The sequence below is a fragment of the Serpula lacrymans genome (genome assembly GCF_000218685.1).
Source record: "Serpula lacrymans var. lacrymans S7.9 unplaced genomic scaffold SERLAscaffold_4, whole genome shotgun sequence".
In the NCBI taxonomy this organism is placed as follows: domain Eukaryota; kingdom Fungi; phylum Basidiomycota; class Agaricomycetes; order Boletales; family Serpulaceae; genus Serpula; species Serpula lacrymans.
The window spans coordinates 1901858-1918077 of NW_006763293.1; the positions used below are offsets into that span (position 1 = coordinate 1901858).

At 43.9% G+C, this 16220-nt stretch overlaps 7 protein-coding genes across 7 annotated transcripts; 2 read left to right on the plus strand and 5 right to left on the minus strand.

Annotated features, from left to right (window-relative positions):
* Window positions 1-333: 333 nt before the first annotated feature.
* SERLADRAFT_383071 (uncharacterized protein) lies at window positions 334-963 on the plus strand (the record flags this gene model as incomplete). The annotated part of the gene is made up of 3 exons (XM_007315733.1): window positions 334-708; window positions 771-860; window positions 923-963. One exon carries the CDS (start codon window positions 382-384, stop codon window positions 643-645), a length of 264 nt encoding a protein of 87 aa, XP_007315795.1.
* Window positions 964-1354: 391 nt separating this feature from the next.
* On the minus strand, window positions 1355-1829 carry SERLADRAFT_461602 (uncharacterized protein; the record flags this gene model as incomplete). Its single annotated transcript, XM_007315734.1, has 1 exon — window positions 1355-1829. The coding sequence occupies one exon, from the start codon at window positions 1689-1691 to the stop codon at window positions 1482-1484; it is 210 nt and encodes a 69-aa protein (XP_007315796.1).
* Window positions 1830-3412: 1583 nt separating this feature from the next.
* On the minus strand, window positions 3413-4031 carry SERLADRAFT_461603 (uncharacterized protein; the record flags this gene model as incomplete). Its single annotated transcript, XM_007315735.1, has 3 exons — window positions 3413-3715; window positions 3769-3945; window positions 4003-4031. The coding sequence occupies 3 exons, from the start codon at window positions 4021-4023 to the stop codon at window positions 3545-3547; spliced, it is 369 nt and encodes a 122-aa protein (XP_007315797.1).
* A 1056-nt stretch (window positions 4032-5087) lies between these two features.
* On the minus strand, window positions 5088-5516 carry SERLADRAFT_346933 (uncharacterized protein; the record flags this gene model as incomplete). Its single annotated transcript, XM_007315736.1, has 2 exons — window positions 5088-5284; window positions 5354-5516. The coding sequence occupies 2 exons, from the start codon at window positions 5514-5516 to the stop codon at window positions 5088-5090; spliced, it is 360 nt and encodes a 119-aa protein (XP_007315798.1).
* A 191-nt stretch (window positions 5517-5707) lies between these two features.
* Window positions 5708-6224, minus strand: SERLADRAFT_383076 (uncharacterized protein; the record flags this gene model as incomplete). Its single annotated transcript, XM_007315737.1, has 2 exons — window positions 5708-6050; window positions 6106-6224. The coding sequence occupies one exon, from the start codon at window positions 6035-6037 to the stop codon at window positions 5864-5866; it is 174 nt and encodes a 57-aa protein (XP_007315799.1).
* Window positions 6225-8212: 1988 nt separating this feature from the next.
* Window positions 8213-11174, minus strand: SERLADRAFT_446937 (uncharacterized protein; the record flags this gene model as incomplete). The annotated part of the gene is made up of 16 exons (XM_007315738.1): window positions 8213-8539; window positions 8597-9000; window positions 9062-9212; window positions 9279-9352; window positions 9436-9611; window positions 9714-9846; window positions 9908-9914; window positions 9971-10027; window positions 10082-10108; window positions 10170-10176; window positions 10251-10283; window positions 10333-10368; window positions 10421-10492; window positions 10580-10695; window positions 10781-10874; window positions 10943-11174. The coding sequence occupies 16 exons, from the start codon at window positions 11096-11098 to the stop codon at window positions 8472-8474; spliced, it is 1611 nt and encodes a 536-aa protein (XP_007315800.1).
* Window positions 11175-11258: 84 nt separating this feature from the next.
* On the plus strand, window positions 11259-14374 carry SERLADRAFT_414008 (uncharacterized protein; the record flags this gene model as incomplete). The annotated part of the gene is made up of 22 exons (XM_007315739.1): window positions 11259-11345; window positions 11423-11634; window positions 11717-11906; window positions 11981-12376; window positions 12462-12534; window positions 12582-12731; window positions 12789-12887; window positions 12952-12961; window positions 13025-13042; window positions 13104-13129; window positions 13179-13204; window positions 13264-13295; window positions 13353-13377; window positions 13434-13461; window positions 13521-13566; window positions 13614-13714; window positions 13766-13825; window positions 13882-13909; window positions 13976-14033; window positions 14083-14107; window positions 14160-14292; window positions 14339-14374. 18 exons carry the CDS (start codon window positions 12467-12469, stop codon window positions 14372-14374), a joined length of 969 nt encoding a protein of 322 aa, XP_007315801.1.
* Window positions 14375-16220: the final 1846 nt, after the last annotated feature.

Genomic DNA, 16220 nt, shown 5'->3' on the forward strand with positions numbered 1-16220 from the left:
TTGTAGCGACTTCCAAGGGTCGCACACCCTTTTACTGTGGGGAACAAGTAACAGGCAGACTAAGTATACATATCGCTATTCAAAACCCTATGGCTACCCGCAGCATCCAGATTATGAATGGGCCTCTAGAACATCGAAAGGCATCGATAAAGAAGATTCACATCAAGTAAATGAGTGGCGCCCAATGGATGTTTACCGATTCGAACGATTCGAGGCCGTTTGCAATCAGCTGTCATATGGAAGATATATCGATCCCAATCCCATCTGATGTTATCGTACCGTCTTCTCGCTACCGCGGAAAGGTCAGGATGGCTGTTACTTCTATGACGGAATGTTTTCACCCCTTGGGCTTGGGTATTCTGAAGTCGCATGGATTAGCCTATGCGAAGTCCAGGAACAGCCCTTGTGTACAAGTTGGCCGATCAGGTTCTCAAGCAGAAAGGCCTCGGTAGATCACGGGAAGTGACTCGGTGCAAAGACTCGACTCCTTTTTTTGCGACGCACAAAAGGCGGAAGCCGAGGAAGGAGAGAGCCATTTTACCACAGGAGAATGCAGCGAGCCATCGGAAGTCTTCGTCTTCTACTAACTTCGAGTTTACTTGCAAAGATAGAACAAGGGGGCGGCTGGCCGGCCCCATGGTCTGACCATACAACACCAGTTAGTCGTGGGCTTTCCTGAGGAAGATTGCGTTTCCGTGTGTAATGCTCCTAGACGGGGGTAAGTTGTGCCAGAAATTCTGATAAAAGGAGTCACTGCAAGCCTTGAGTACCTATGCCATCACTAATCACTAGCAGACGCCACTCCGCGGGTCCTGAAAAAGTCACATCTACACCCCATATGGTCCGCTCTTTTGAATTTCCTGGTATAAACGAGGCACTGTTGAATGATAGCGGTGGAATAAATTCAAGTAAATTCGCTAACATAACGTGGTAATCAACCGGTGTACAGCTTGGGAGGTCGGCAGAACTCTGCGAAAATTCGTTCCTTCAGATAAGAAGAGCTGAGCGAAACAACGGCATCATAGTGCTCGTCAACGATTCGGTCATCTGCGCAACGAATGGAAGTCGAACGTTGGATGACGTAAACGGTCAACAACCGCGGTGTTAATGGCCGCACATAAAAACACAAGATTGCCTGGCACACCGACAAGTGGAGCAAAGCTTGAGTGTGTATTGCGACAAAGCTGGCTGGGATGACTGTTGCGGCTTCCCGCCTCTCCGGATCGTACGCGGTACGGTGTCCAGCTTTTGAAAGGCGTGTGTCCATATCACAAATAAGGGGAAGACATGGTGACAATGAAACCAAAGAAACAGTCACAAGTTGCACGAAAATACTAAGCTGCACGATAGCGACAGCGGTAAAGCCTTCAGCCGTTATGGTCGATAACCGACAGTCCGGGGGATAGTGCTCCTGTATTGCAGCAGACATTGTACGAAACGAAATCCCTTTCTGTTGGTAGAGGCGAGTTTGGATGTAGGTGTTAAAACGGAACCGCATTGTGGGGCAGCCTGTTAAGGATGCCCGATTCATTACATGGTATAGTGTATATTGGGTGCCGAGCTAAATCCAGTATGGTTGTGGTATACGTGGCCCGCAAACTAAAGATACAAGTACTACGCACCCGCGAAGAAACTGCGATTAGCGCACCAACCCTGTTCCACGTGAGAGGGGCAATGGAAATAAAAGCCATAGAGCTTGAATGCGGATGACCGAGGCTGAATGGATTATAAAAATCTGGATAGGGTAGATAGTCAGCCTCGAACGGCGTTATTTAAATTACCGTTTCCCAGCGAGATTAGTTCAGCACGAATTGAGTAAGAAGTTAAGCTTTGCTTGCATTAGAATCTTTAGAATCTTTATAATGGATGGGGGTAAGATTGCGTTAGAGGCGCTTTCTCATATTATCGTGGCTGAGAAGTTTGATCCTTCAGATGGGAGTGCCACGGTGGTCCGGGCCGTGGTAGTAATTCGCACTTGAGTTATGGGTGGCTGGCCAATCTCTCTCCCGCTTCCGTTCATTCTGGATATTCTCCACGAAATGTGAGATTTATTCGTTTGATATCATGCACGGCCGCTCTCAAACATTTTTTCAAATGTCTGGGACGAAAACCACCGCGTGTACGTTTCCATTGCCGCACATTCGAATGCACTGGCATGTGCTTTCGCCTCGTGCTTTTGACGTTGGACATACCGCAGGAATGTGTATAATGCCAGCAGAAGCATGATTGGCTTCCTTCGGCCATGCAACCGATATATTTCCTCGACAGATTGTCATGCCGAGAGCCCATCTCGGTTTGGGTTAACCAGCAATCCTCATTGGCACCAAGGCCTGATCGGAGTTATCCAGGGGCGAGCATACGTACCGTTTTTTTTGGCACCATCTCACTGCCCGACCGTGTGAGCCTCAATAATACTATCCCTCCATGTCCTTACCAGGAATTCGTTATGACTGTTTGGCAAACGCCGCGAATGAATATCTCTCCTGCTCTTCCCCAGGGAGGATCGCGTATCCTGAACCCTTTCGTGTAACCGAGTGGGAGTCCAGTATTGTGAATTCTGTCCCCCCTTCATTATAAAAGCCATACACATATGCCAGATTTCCACATTACACACTTGACCTTCACCACCGCGGTATGTGTTATTGGCGTAGGTACGTGAACACCTTCCTCTCCTTTTGCTGCCCCCACTCATCGTACGTCGCTCAGAGTGAGGAATATCTACAAAGGGTGTGTCGCCATCGTATCCCATCCCCGAGCTCTACTGATTTCTATCGTGATAATGTAGCTGTGGGCATGCTGTCAATTTAGTGAGATATTGCATAAATCCCAGTCATCCTCTACAGTCGTTGATATATCCTTGTCAAATTTGTAGCCCGACGAAGAGGTGCACATTTATTTTTCTCGATCTTTCCGTCGTGCTCATACTGGACTTCAGATAAAATGCGACCTTCGACACTGCAGATTTAGTCGGATGCATCCCCCTGACTGCGTTCCACCACAATGCAACAAAACATGCTGGCAATAGTGAGTTACGATGCCTTTGACTTTCAAAACCCTGACACGGTGTTATATTCCTCAGTCACCAATTTCCGCAGCAGTATAGTACGTTTCATGGCATCGTGCCTGTGGAATATTAAACGATATTATTTTTGTCTTGTAGCACCCCACATCGATAAAAAGTGTCCACAGTGCAGCGGTTCTGGCAAATGACCTGGATTGCCGCCTCCTAACTGTCACACTGTCGGTGAAACTATATTTGCGTCAGCTACTCATTTCGTATTCTTCCATCATACTAGCCCGATACTACGCATCTTTGAGAAGAAACATTTGAACAATTTTTCTTGGGACATTCACATTTTTGGGACAATGACATTGCGTTTGAACTTCCTTTGTTTTCTTCTTTTTTCTTGGAAATCTGTCTCATGTCCATAGCTAAAATTAGAGTAAAAGGGGGTAGGAGATATGTACAAAAATACAGCGCAAAATGTCAATACATGTATCACTTCGATTACAACAAGACTGAACCAATAAAATAATGATACGTTTAGTCGTCTCCAATGTTGTGCTTTTTCTTTAGTTGTGCAAGCTCCTCCTCCCTGCGTGCCAGATCTGCCTTTGCAGTTGCAGCATCCTGTTTGGCTGGCATATGGTAGAGAACAACGATGTAACGCTCCTGAAGATGGAAACCATTCAAGTGATCTAGTGCATTCTTGGCCTGTATAACACGATTAGCTTCAAAGCTTGAAATACAAAGGCCTCGGAGCTCACATCCATGACATCATCAAATACAATAAATGCGGTACCTTTGGTCTTCTGCTCGTTCCCTATACGGATCTGTCTTATACTACCATACCGTCCGAACAGGTCGTACAAGTCTTCTCCGGTGATTTGATAGTTTAGATTCTTCACGAAGAGGATGCGATTTGCACCTGGAGGTAGTTTTGCCTGTGATATACAAGTAAATCAACGTCGCTGCTAGTATGAAAACCTTAAGAAACATACTGTAGGTCTCGCAAGGGCCATGTTGGATGGAAAAAGCCTGAGAGGGACGGCGGGGTCTCGGAACTCGGTCTGGCTTATGTAATCGTTGGGCACTTGCGCGGGGTTGTAATTAACCACCGTTACTCGGGCCCATCACTATCAACAGGACTGTAAGGGGCCCGGCGCTAGCCTGGTTCACAAGGTAGAAGGGGGACCCTCCAGTAATTATGTACTACGTTCTTGCATTCACACGACGCAGGCATCACACGCTCGTAGTCCCGGTGCCTTGGGCGGTTATTGAATTCCATCGTTATTATATCTTCTTACTCAAAGCTGTCGCGTCCGCCAACCACTCGGAGGGCGAGGTAAAATATCGTGAAAATTTAGAAACATTTACTTCAATTTTAAGTACGCATGGGAATACACCCTTGCGAAAATCGGGGCACATGGTGGCACAATACTCCATGCATTTGGAAGCATATTATCAACAGCTCCTATCGAGGGCTATCCAGGTGAATGTTGCCCACATGTCCCCCTAGCCGGGTAGGTATACACTACCATCCCTCCAAATGAAACACTGCGCCGTATGTTTACCGCCGCTTTAATAGATGAGGAGTAACAGAACTTCCGAGTCAGGTTATAATGGGATAAGGTCATTCGATGTAGCTTAAGCGTCCCATGCTTTGGGGTAGCCTTAGTTCTTCAGCACAAGGGCGTGTGTGGCGACCAAAAGAGAATTGTGGAGCACTGGCGTCCTGGACTGCATCCGAGGAAAGCCTGAATATCGAAACCCACCATGTGCGACAGCCAGATACACAAATGATAGTTCCAGAAGTGGTGTGATGGATAAGCATCGTAGTCGGAAGGCTCGACAGGAGTATAAAAGCAATAGCAAAACTACTTCATCAGGCATTTTTCGTGGGATGCATCATACTCATCTCGGAATATAATTTCAATATCAACGGTCCCTTGGAACTAGAACGCACAGGAAAGGACCAGAAGACGAGAGTCGACGCAGTTAGAGTAAGGGCAAGACAGTTAGTTAAGTTACTCACAGAGCTAAATATTGATGACCCCTCGAACTCACGATATACAGATCGCCGTGTCTACTTCGAGTAGCTACGCATTAAGCGTTCAACGACAGAACATTCGGTTTCTCCCCGAACACAGACAACCGTAGCAGCATCTTTATCCTGGGTGTCTGGAACCATACATTTAACGTCTTCAACACTAGGACAAGGACATTCAGATGGTTGCGATACGCAGGCCAAGGTGTCGGTGCAAAGGTACTGTGAACATTGCACTGAAAAGCAAAGAAAAGTATTAGTTAATTCCATACGTTAGTCAGAAATACTAATATAATCAGACTTACTGGAGTCAGAATGAGCAGCCCATTGAGAGGTACCAGATGGTCTTTGCTGCTGCTGTGGCTGTTGGTGATGACCGCCGAACATTTGGTCAAAAAAGGTGCCAAACTGTGCATGCACCAGAGGCAGAATAAGTGACAGGACAAATATATGACTTTTTGTCTGCATAGTTGTTATGATCTCCTTGAGTAATAACGATAGCCAAGTTTTCAAGGGCCAGTGCAAGTAAAAGCGTGTCGACGAAGATCTGAACATCCTTGTGTCACGTGACACACAAGTTGTATACAATTCTTTTGCGCGCACACAAATCTTTGGCTTTGATACCTTCCATTAGCTGCGTGTACCAACTTGGTAGTGGCAGAGCTCTAAGGTTCTAATATGACCTGTTCATCATGATACGGTGATTGCTGCTCAAGGCCTGGGCACGAGACGTATATACAACGCTGATTTTTGATATTGTGAGCTCAGGTTATAATTTGTGTCGTGAGTCCTAGTTCTTATTCATAGAGATTTTGCTAACAACTGCGTTCTTCGAGGCAGTCTTCCTTATCATGTGGATGGAATGCTTCCGCAGATCCTGTTCTTGATAATCCCTTTTGTTCTGTGAGGCCAACTAACTTCCTTACTGCTGGGATAAGATTAACCGCAAATGGCACATTCACTCCCAAATTCTTCCAAGTTTGTGACATTTAAAAGATGAATGTAAAGTTCCATTTTCCTATCCTAGCATATCTGAAATGAACACCGTTTTTTATAGTCTATATCAGTTCCGATCTGATTAGAAGATTCCTTTCCTGATAACTCGCCGATACATTGGTGTGAGCGTACGTGTACTTATCATGCGCCATGGAATTTCATCGAAGCCCATATCCATGGCCCATATACAATCGATAACGCTGAGGTGCTAATATAAATCTTTGATAACTGTCGATTTCCATCGTCGAGTAAATGTGCGTGCTGGCATTAGTAAGTCTGCTGTCATATCCCACCGATGGCCATCAAGGTACTTTTCGATTTTCACAGAGGTAAGGCATGGGAAGCTGTACGTTGCAGGAAGAAATTCTCGCTCTAGAAAGACTGGGGATAGCATATACTGGCGGGTGAACTGGTCAGAACGTAAATCACGTTCACTCGAACTTCATGTTCCCGATTTGAGCAAATGGGCCGCGCAAGTTAGTTCAAGCCGTTCGGTTGAGCCTTCTCGGGCCATTGTCTGGCTTCACAGCTACCATCTTCGTGTCATGGCAAGTGGAAGGAGTTTAAGCGGTTACCGTGCCCTGTACCCAGGATATGGATTAGGGAAGTAGGTAAGTATTCTTCTTATTTATTGTGGCTTCCCCCCTAACTTTCGTCGGGTATAAGGTGCGCAATGAGTCGAAAGCAATGAAATATATATATTATAAGCGAAGTTTACCTTTCGCGAATAAGTCCCGTATATCAAATGCAATTCCGAATACAAGAAATCGCAGTCTTGAATACTCTTCCCATGGGTTGCTTTGGAGCGTCATATCCATTTCTCTCCTATTTCAAGTGCGTAAACCTTTTTTTTACCCGTGTAATCTCGCCTTACCTATCTTATGCATATGTACAGAGATACTTCTCCCCCAAGTTCTACTTAGAAGACTTGAACTAAATGCACCATTCCTGGTTATCGCATTGGCTGTCGTCCCATTTTCTTCTGAGGAGAAAATACACCTTATTATACAGAACCGTAAATATAGACCTCTGGCTCATCAGAATACTACGTAAGTTCCAAGACTATCAGATGATGTTGTTTTTTCCAAGGATTGCAAGAACAGCTATCTCTCAGTTGGAATAGATGCCAGTGATTGACTTTATATGGAGTCAGATATTGATAAGCTGGGAGGCCAGGTATCGTGCGGCATTTTTATGATCCCCTGAATAGCCATCAGCCTATATCGACGGCACGAATAAAAACATATCAGTGAATAGTTATTCTAATCATTCGTGTCGCTTTTTACCCCCTCTCTCGAACTCTCGTATCTACCTCAAACTGGGACTTTGATAGAAAACAACGCTATCCACTTCATCTCAGGCCCTTGCTTTCCCTTGATCTAGATGACGTTGAATTTCGACCAGGACACCCGGTCATAACAGGCTAAAGTCATCTCCTACAAACACCGTTTGCGCAGAAGTGCTATGTTCAGAAAGATATGACTTAGGTGTTTCTTTTGTGGAAATATATAGCAGTATATTAACAGCTTTGTTTATCAGCTCCTAGCCCAGATTATGGTTTTCCTGAAGAAATGCTAGTTTCGAGAGACAGCACTCTCCGGGCCCGGCTATGCGGCCATCGTCGTATTGAGGAAGTCGATGCTATATGTAATGCTGAGGTTATTGAATCGCCGGTCGTGACAGGACACATTATTGCTGTCACTGACGGCTGTCTCACTTCACTGGCACAACCATCATCCCGGATTCCTCAATCAGCTGAGTGGGAACTTTTTTTCATGGAATATTTCATTTAATATGACCCTGTATTGATATGCCTATTCAATCTTTTGTTTTTAGCATACAATCAGCAAGCTCTACAACATCCACGGTATGGTTAACTCGACGGTAGTATCCGTGGTAATGGACCTACGCGGACATTCAAATATCCAAATGCTGGGTATTACATTCGCGGAGAGAAAGTGCGCTAGTAGTAACCATTCCAGGCCTATTTCGCTGGATTTCATGCCAACTATCGATAGTAGGTTAAAATCCAAACTTTCAGTTAATGTAAGGTAGCTGGCAATGTGCGCCTGGATCATCAATGTAACCGAGCTTTATTTTTCTCCTAGACATCGCAATCGTTAATAACTGCTAGAGTACCGCGGTCGACTACTCGACTGCCATGTTACTAGGACGCTTTTATTGCAATAAGAATCAACGAGTCAAGCGATGCGAAAATATACATAACTGAGAACATCACACGACAGGCCTCGCCCGTAATCGTACATTTTGTAATCTGAATTACATAGCATGCGAAGTTCATTATACGAAAGCAGAAGTGAAGAACGGCTGAACGAGGAAAGCTGAATTGCCATCAGAAAATCGTTGACTTGGCTTAAGCGAAGCAAGGCCGAGAACCGCGAGGTGACGTGAATAGCTCATGAGCTCCTAGATACCTCCGAACGCAATAAGCTTCTGGTTCATGTATTCTCCAATCCCATGACTGCCTTCATAACCTATGGAAGAAGATCATGTTAGTAAACGTGCTGTCGCCAGATTTAAAAGACGCCTACCAATTCCACTTTCCTTTACACCTCCAAATGGAATAGTAGCATGGCTTATCAATCCCGTATTAGTTCCTACCATCCCTACCTCGAGTCTCTCCGCAACTCTCCATACCCTTCCCACGTCTCGACTAAAGAAGTACCCGGCAAGGCCTACATCAGTATTATTTGCCATCTCCAGAACATCGGCTTCCGTCTCAAACTTTGTCAATGCCGCAACTGGTCCGAATGTCTCTTCGCTGTTGAGCAATGCATCGGCTGGAACTTCGGAAAGAACAGTTGGAGAGAAAAAGGTTCCAGGCGTGGAAATCCGTTGACCGCCGACTAGCACATTGGCACCCCGAGAAACTGCGTCGTCAATGTGTCGCTGAACCTTTTGAATAGCTCTGTCATGAATGAGGGGCCCATGTGTGCTAAAAAGGAGAGTGGTCAGGATGGCGGAGTAGCAAGATGCGAGCGGAAATAAATATCTACGTCTTGTCGTCTAGGCCATTTCCTACTTTGAAACCAGCCACTTTTTGTGCGAGACGCGAGGCAAAGTCGGCGTAGACAGATGATTGGACATAGATTCTATTAGCACAGACGCAAGTCTGCCCTGAACCTCGGAATTTACAAGCAATGGCACCTGTGCAGATGCGAAGGGAATTAACAAGGTCGACAATGAGGAGCATCAGTGACAGGTGTGACTCACCATCAACAGCTTGATCAATGTCTGCATCATCAAACACTATGAAAGGCGCATTCCCACCAGCTTCGATGGATATTCTAAATCGTAGAAAATAATTAACGATAAGCCCATCTCATACTCAACAATAGAATATCAAAGGCATTATATTAAGGTTACGCACTTTTTTAGCGTTGAAGCTGCCATTCCATACAACATCTTCGCGACGGGAGTCGATCCGGTAAACGACACTTTCTTCACAGTTTTACTCTCGCACATCTCACGGCCAACCTCTCCGACGTTCTTCTGCGTCGTGACTACATTGATAACGCCATCCGGTACACCGGCTCGACGAGCAAGCTAATTAAAACATATCAGATACAGGTGCGATTTGGTACAATGAATGAGAAACGGGTAGCGCTAATAGTGAGGGAAGTCCGCGGAAATTTGCAAAAAACATACCTCTGTAAGCGCCAGTGCGGAAAAGGGTGTTTCTGGAGGAGGCTTGATGACCGCTGTACACCCAGCTGCAAGCGCAGCACCAAGTTTACGTGTGATCATTGCAGAAGGAAAGTTCCACGGCGTAAGTATAGAACTGCAGATCAAAGTTTCAGTAAAACTCTGATGAACATATAGGTAGGATTAGTAAGGCGTACACGACACCTAATAACAAGAGGATCGGTGTATGTCACAATAAGGATAGTAGAAGTGGTACAAACCAACTGGTTGCTTTATTACAACATTGCGGATATTAGTAAAGGGTGAAGGAATGTGTTCTTCGTTTATGCACTTAGTTCTTCACTTCCGAGGATGGAAAGAAATGTGCATACCACCATAGGTGCGGACCGCTTCCTCGGCTGAAGAAGGGTGCACGACATCTGAAACACGAATACTATAACACAACCACTAGCAACTCACCATACCACTGCATACGGAAGCATAGGTTTTGACCATTCAGCGAAACGTGACCTTATCATCGTAAATCGATAATAGGCATACCTCTATGAATGAAGAACTATATGCGTTTTCACCCTAACCAAAGATATATCACCGCTCCAACTTATGCGAGTAAACAACATACCTTGCCTTCAGCGAGCGGCTTCCCATTCTCAAGTGTCTAGGAATATCGCATTAGCTATAGTTGACAGAAGAAAACCAGAAATATATACAATGATCCGGCCCAAATCATCGTGATTCTCTTGCATGAGAGCATATAATTTCATAAGGATATCATGTCGCGACTACAATGTGTATTATAATAAGTCAGTTGATGACGTAGGTCGTCATGCGGGAAAATTTGCATGAAGCCAGGATACGGAGGGCTTTACCTTGGCTGTTGTCCGTCCCCATGTTTCAAATGCTTTGCCTGCTGCTGATATTGCAGCTTGTGTCTCTGCGAGACCCATTTCAGGGACTGTGCCTAGTTCTTCTTCTGTCGCTGGGTCTTTGGAAACGTGGAAGAATGCCAATATGGTCAGTAATTGATAATATTTCTCGAATGACTGAATAAATGAAAGGGAAATATTTACTTGTGACCCTGATTGTTGCCCCATCCCTAGCATCTACCCATTTACCATCAATGAAACCTTGTGTCTTGATGAGGCTGGGATCTTTCAAACCAAACTACAGCACGAATAACAGAGCATCCGTCAGCTCGAGAGTTTTCCTCGTGGAAACTGCATTCAACGGACCACATTAGTGTTTGCTGTGCTTGCCATCCTGTACCAAACGTTTAATCCTATTGTGTTTCGAAACGTTTGCCTTGCAGCTACTGTTCTAAGAGGCAGAGATCTGAGGGTTGATGCAATTGGCGGCGAGGACGAAGATGGGAGAGACAGACGCAGCATTCCGGGTTAAAATACACTGGACAAGATTGGGTCGCCTTTGACTGGGACGTGGGGCCAGGTGACCGCAGGAATCATTGATGATTAGCGTATGACGCTACAGCTGGGGACTCGTCGGCTGTTCGCGCGTTCACGAATAGCCGAGTACCACACACTACTCTCCACCTCTGCTGATACAACGACGTACTACAATCATAGGGCGTTTTACATGTGCCGCATCGGTATATTGCAAGGGAATTCACAATAGTTGGTATGTCACAGATCTTGCGCTGCAAGCTTAAGTGACGTACTCATCTCTGTCGACCGCATCGAGGGCATTTCTGTTAGCAAAATTCAGCTGTCGTCTCATCTGAGAAGCTTGTTAAGGCCACGAGTCAATTCTACGGCATTGCACCACAGTTGTGATCTCTGGATCAGAGGGTCTCGACTGCGGCGATTTCAGAGAGCAACAGGCTCTTGCACTCGGGTGGCGGGTTTTAAGGATGTGGGAGGCATGTTTCTCGTTGTAAAAAGAGGTCATTGGGTGGTTCTGCGTTTGTGTAAGTCTGGGGATCACATTAAACTTATTTGGGGAACCAATGCTGCCCTATATCTTTGCACGCTGTACTGATGGAGAGGCAGGTTGTACTGGCAGAGAATCTGCATGACGACCAAAATGATCACTGCATTGATCATCGTCATCATATCAGAGTGCCTCTGCAGGTTTGGGGCCTCATTCGTAGAAAATATGCTGTCCATCTTCTGCTTCAACTGCAAGGATCATCCCACTCATCATCAGGCGGGGAAGGCGGAGACCTAGAACGATCTCTTGGTTAGTACAACGCTCCTGTTGATTTAATCTATCGTCGGGTTACTGAGACATATATATTTTCTTGTTCACATCAGTTATAGCTATCACACCGATAATCCAACCATCTGTTCAGCGTGCCTGTGATGAAAACCTGTGAAAATCACTTCTGTCTGTAACTCGAGCACTGGTCTACAAGGTTTTTTGATACAACGATCTTCTTAGCGCGTTTTAAATGTTAACACGATTCCTCGGGCCTTTTGGACATCCAATGTCACGCCACGACATCGTCGATCGATCTTGTTCGTCTCCATCACAATTTATCAACTCATCCGCTGTTGGCCATTCCATGGCTTCATGGCACCTGGTACAATGTATGCAATTAGAAGCCGAGTGATATCTGTTTCAGCGCATTATAAGGAAAGGGATCTATTGTCCATAAATAAGCTATTAACGTATGGGAATTTTTCCGTGATGCTAGACGTGGTATTAAAGTAGGCAGGGAACACTCACTCCCTCAAGTATTCTAATAGTTTTGTGTACACTGACTCTTTCTCATTTCCGTCCCGTCATTTCCAGTCCTTATGACCATAGCGACTCCGGCAGAAGTATTGATGCGAGGACCTCAACTCGGTACCATGCTTTCTATGATGTGAGCTGGCTGATCCATGACACTCTCCTTCGCTAATACTTGATCAGTCTATATGGTATTACGTGCATCCAGACTTTCATGTACTTTCAAAATTATCCGGATGATCGGCGAAGGGTGAAAGCAACAGTAAGCATTTCCGCCGTGAGTATCACTGGCTTATATCGTTTAACTGACGCATGTCAGGTCATTGTCGTATGGTGGTAGTTTTTCTACTGTAAGCAAAAGCATTGAACTCATTTTTGACCACTATATAGGATCTTAGAAACCGCTCATGCTGGAGCAGCGATCAGCTTCATGGATTACTACCTTATTGTCAACTTCTCGAATACTGAAGTCTTGCTTTCTGTTTACTGGTGCGCACACTACAAGTTAAAACTGGGTGATTAGTAAACTAATTAAGATACGTCCCTCTGGTAGGGCAATGCCGGTAAGCTATACTGTTGGTTTCACTAGCTTTTCATCAGTGTTTCTGAATTCACACATTTTATAGGTGGCATTTATGATTGGTGTTAGTTATTTTCATTTTCTCTTCGCCAATATCGCATTGAAATCTGGGCAATAATATGCAGTTTCTCCTTGCTTTTGTTGTCAACACGTGAGGTAGACAGGTCATTTGTAACCTGACGCTAATCAGATATTACAAGGTTCTATGCTTGGCGGATCTGGCTTTGTAAGGATAACATGTCATAATAACATCATCAGCAGTACTCATCTATCATTTACTTACAGTCAGCAAAAATGTCTATCACGCAGCTGTTCTGGTGAGTCGTTCGTCAATTTCCATTTCCATACATCACCAACCTGATTTCGTAATTTAGATGATGCTAGCTTTTGTTCGTTTAGGTATGTAAAAACGGAAAATAAATATCATCTTGATAAAAGCTTATATTCTGGTGCAGGACTATCTTTGACTGTGTGTGTATATAGGTAAAGTAATATTCATGTCATTTTACGGTATTTCAGTTGATTGTATGCTTTTATCACAGTGTCATATACTCGCAATCGTGGTCAAACTTCAGGCATCACTCAGGAGTAAGCTCTTTTTTAATTCAAATATTGCCTCTTTTGACAATTATAAGAAAACTATCATTGCTTTATTTGTGCTGGCAGTTGTGGATGATACTTTGACCGCAACTGTGCTCGCATACTATCTGCACACAAGACGGTCTGGGCTAAAACGGTAAGTTGAGTCATCCTTGTCATCTATATATAATTGAGCAATGAATTGCAGGACTGATCGCCTAATTAATCGTTTGCTTCTATATTCCGTGGGCATTGGTGCTCTTTCTGCGTGAGTGAAGATATGGTAAGGGTGCTGTTGAATTATCTCAGCCCAAAACATTGCAGTGCTGGTGATGTTGTAGAAACAATAGCGGTATGCCTTCATGCCAAATTAGATATACCAACTTGAAGCAACCTGATTAATTGACATGCGGTATAGTATTTCGCACTACCCAATAGCCTTGATTTTCTTGGTATTGTTCTCGTTCAGATGAAGCGTATGGGTCCCTTGCATATGCGTCTAACAAAACTAAATCATGTTTGCAGTCTACGCGAACTCATTTTTGATATGGTAGGATTGAATCTTGCAGTGTCTAGTTTATGCTGATAACGTGTATTCGCAGTTTGAATATCCGGAACTTTCAGGCTGGACCGCTCAATGATCCGTTGAGCTACAACAGCACAATTGTTACATCGTCTGTTCCCAAGTTTACTCCTGATGGTTCAATTGAGTGCGGGGCGAAAGATGTCAGCTCTGTAAGTGACTTTCTTTTTCAAGCTAGTAACACCTACAGACTCATAGGGCAATAATCCTCTCTCAACATTGATTGAGCAGTAACTCCAACTTTTAATTTGGACCAGATCATGACCTGCGGTCATTATTTATTATATTATATTTGTAGTTTTGTTGCCTGTGGCACACATTTATCTACACTTGCGCTCTTTTGTCAACACGGTCACTCTGTTTTAATGCAGCCAAGGAAGATCTACAGTATATCAAAATGAAAGTTGTAAATCTGATTAGATATGTACTACTCAGGGATGCTAAAGTTTGGTTTGAAGGCATTTTCTGAACCCTGAACTGAACCAAGTAGATTCAGGGGTGAATAGAACTGAGGCAGAACAGAACCTCTGAACCATCTTATATCAGGAAATTTCCAAAAATGATTCAGTATATTCAATATGTGTTCAGGTTGGGCTGACTTCTTAACTAAGCTATAATTTGGGGCAAGTGTATATACTTTGTTAAACATATTTGTGGTAAATGTACTTCTACATTTAATCCACCACTAATTTGAAAGGTTTCTTCTCATGCAAGGTAACTTCTTTCTCAATATCAGACTCCTAAACCATTCTGCGGTGAGTGTTCAAGTGTTACAATTGACATACCAGCACCTATTTACACTTCACTTTTTGTACTTTTACTTTTCATTTTCCAAAGTCACATGACTGATCATAGACCATTGACTTTACTTTACATTTCGGACTTTTCATAGTCACATGACCAATTATGTGACACATCACCTGACCAGTGTCTAGACCTAGACTCATCATGTGACTAGTCGCATGCTAGACATTGGACTTTGAGCTTTATTTACAACTGTACAGTACCTCATGTATTTTAGTATATATACTGGAGCAATACATGGGGAGGGACTCAGCGAGTCCTCTTCTAGTGTCTACCAACATTAGTATGACAAGTTCCCTGTCTTCATAAGTTGTACCCTTCCTTTCCTCCATTGAGTTATTGTTGTGGTAATGCTCCAGTGCCCCAAGACTATGTCTTGTTGGTATTGTCACATCAAGCTCTCCTAGTGTAGCCACATTTGTGTGATATAATCATATTTTTCCAAATTTGAACCAAAACTTAAACACTTCATCAGGAAAAACCCTTTTGCTATATAGTGCTATATAGCCACCACCTATATATATAAATGCATCCATAGAAACTATAGTACTATCAGTGTAATCATAGCTCTTATAGCTCTTATAGCATAGTAGTAGGCAAAATCTTAACCAAGGGGAGAAGTATCTATAATTTGCTCAAACTCTGGATTAATTTAATAAACTTGTTCAATAATAGAAAGAGGCCAAAAGTGTTTGGAGTCAAGTATATTATTATAGGCAAGGTGTAACAACCAAGAGTTAGTTACTCTGGCGCACACAGGAACACACTAAAGAGAATGAAGAGGGAGTGGCTACCCCTTAGGATGCAGAGAGTTAGTTGGTATACAACAGGAGGACTCGCTAAGGAGTCTCCTGGATCTATTGGGGTATATATACTACTACAGGGTTATTTGTACATGTGTACTATACAGTTGATAGGGACAGTGGCTGATGATGTCATGGGGCCTAGCCCGCGTGGCCAGCTCCACTGTGTGAGAGAGTTGTGTCTTAAAATAAGAAGAAAGGCAATGCAGCGCAAGAAGGAGGAGTTTGGACAAAAGGGGAAGTGCCGCGTGGCACCATGTGTGAAAGCTAAAGTACAAGGCTAGAGCGGAGAATGAAAGTAAAGGAAAGGTCCAAAAATTGTGTTATCGTAACACAAGGTACTATAAGTGCTCTTATAGCCTATAGCAGCCTACATAGCTCCTATAGCTGTGAAGGTCATAGTTATAATATAGTTCAAGGTGCTTAAAAGGGCTAATAAATCATACAGTATTAATTAATTATATAGCCTGTAT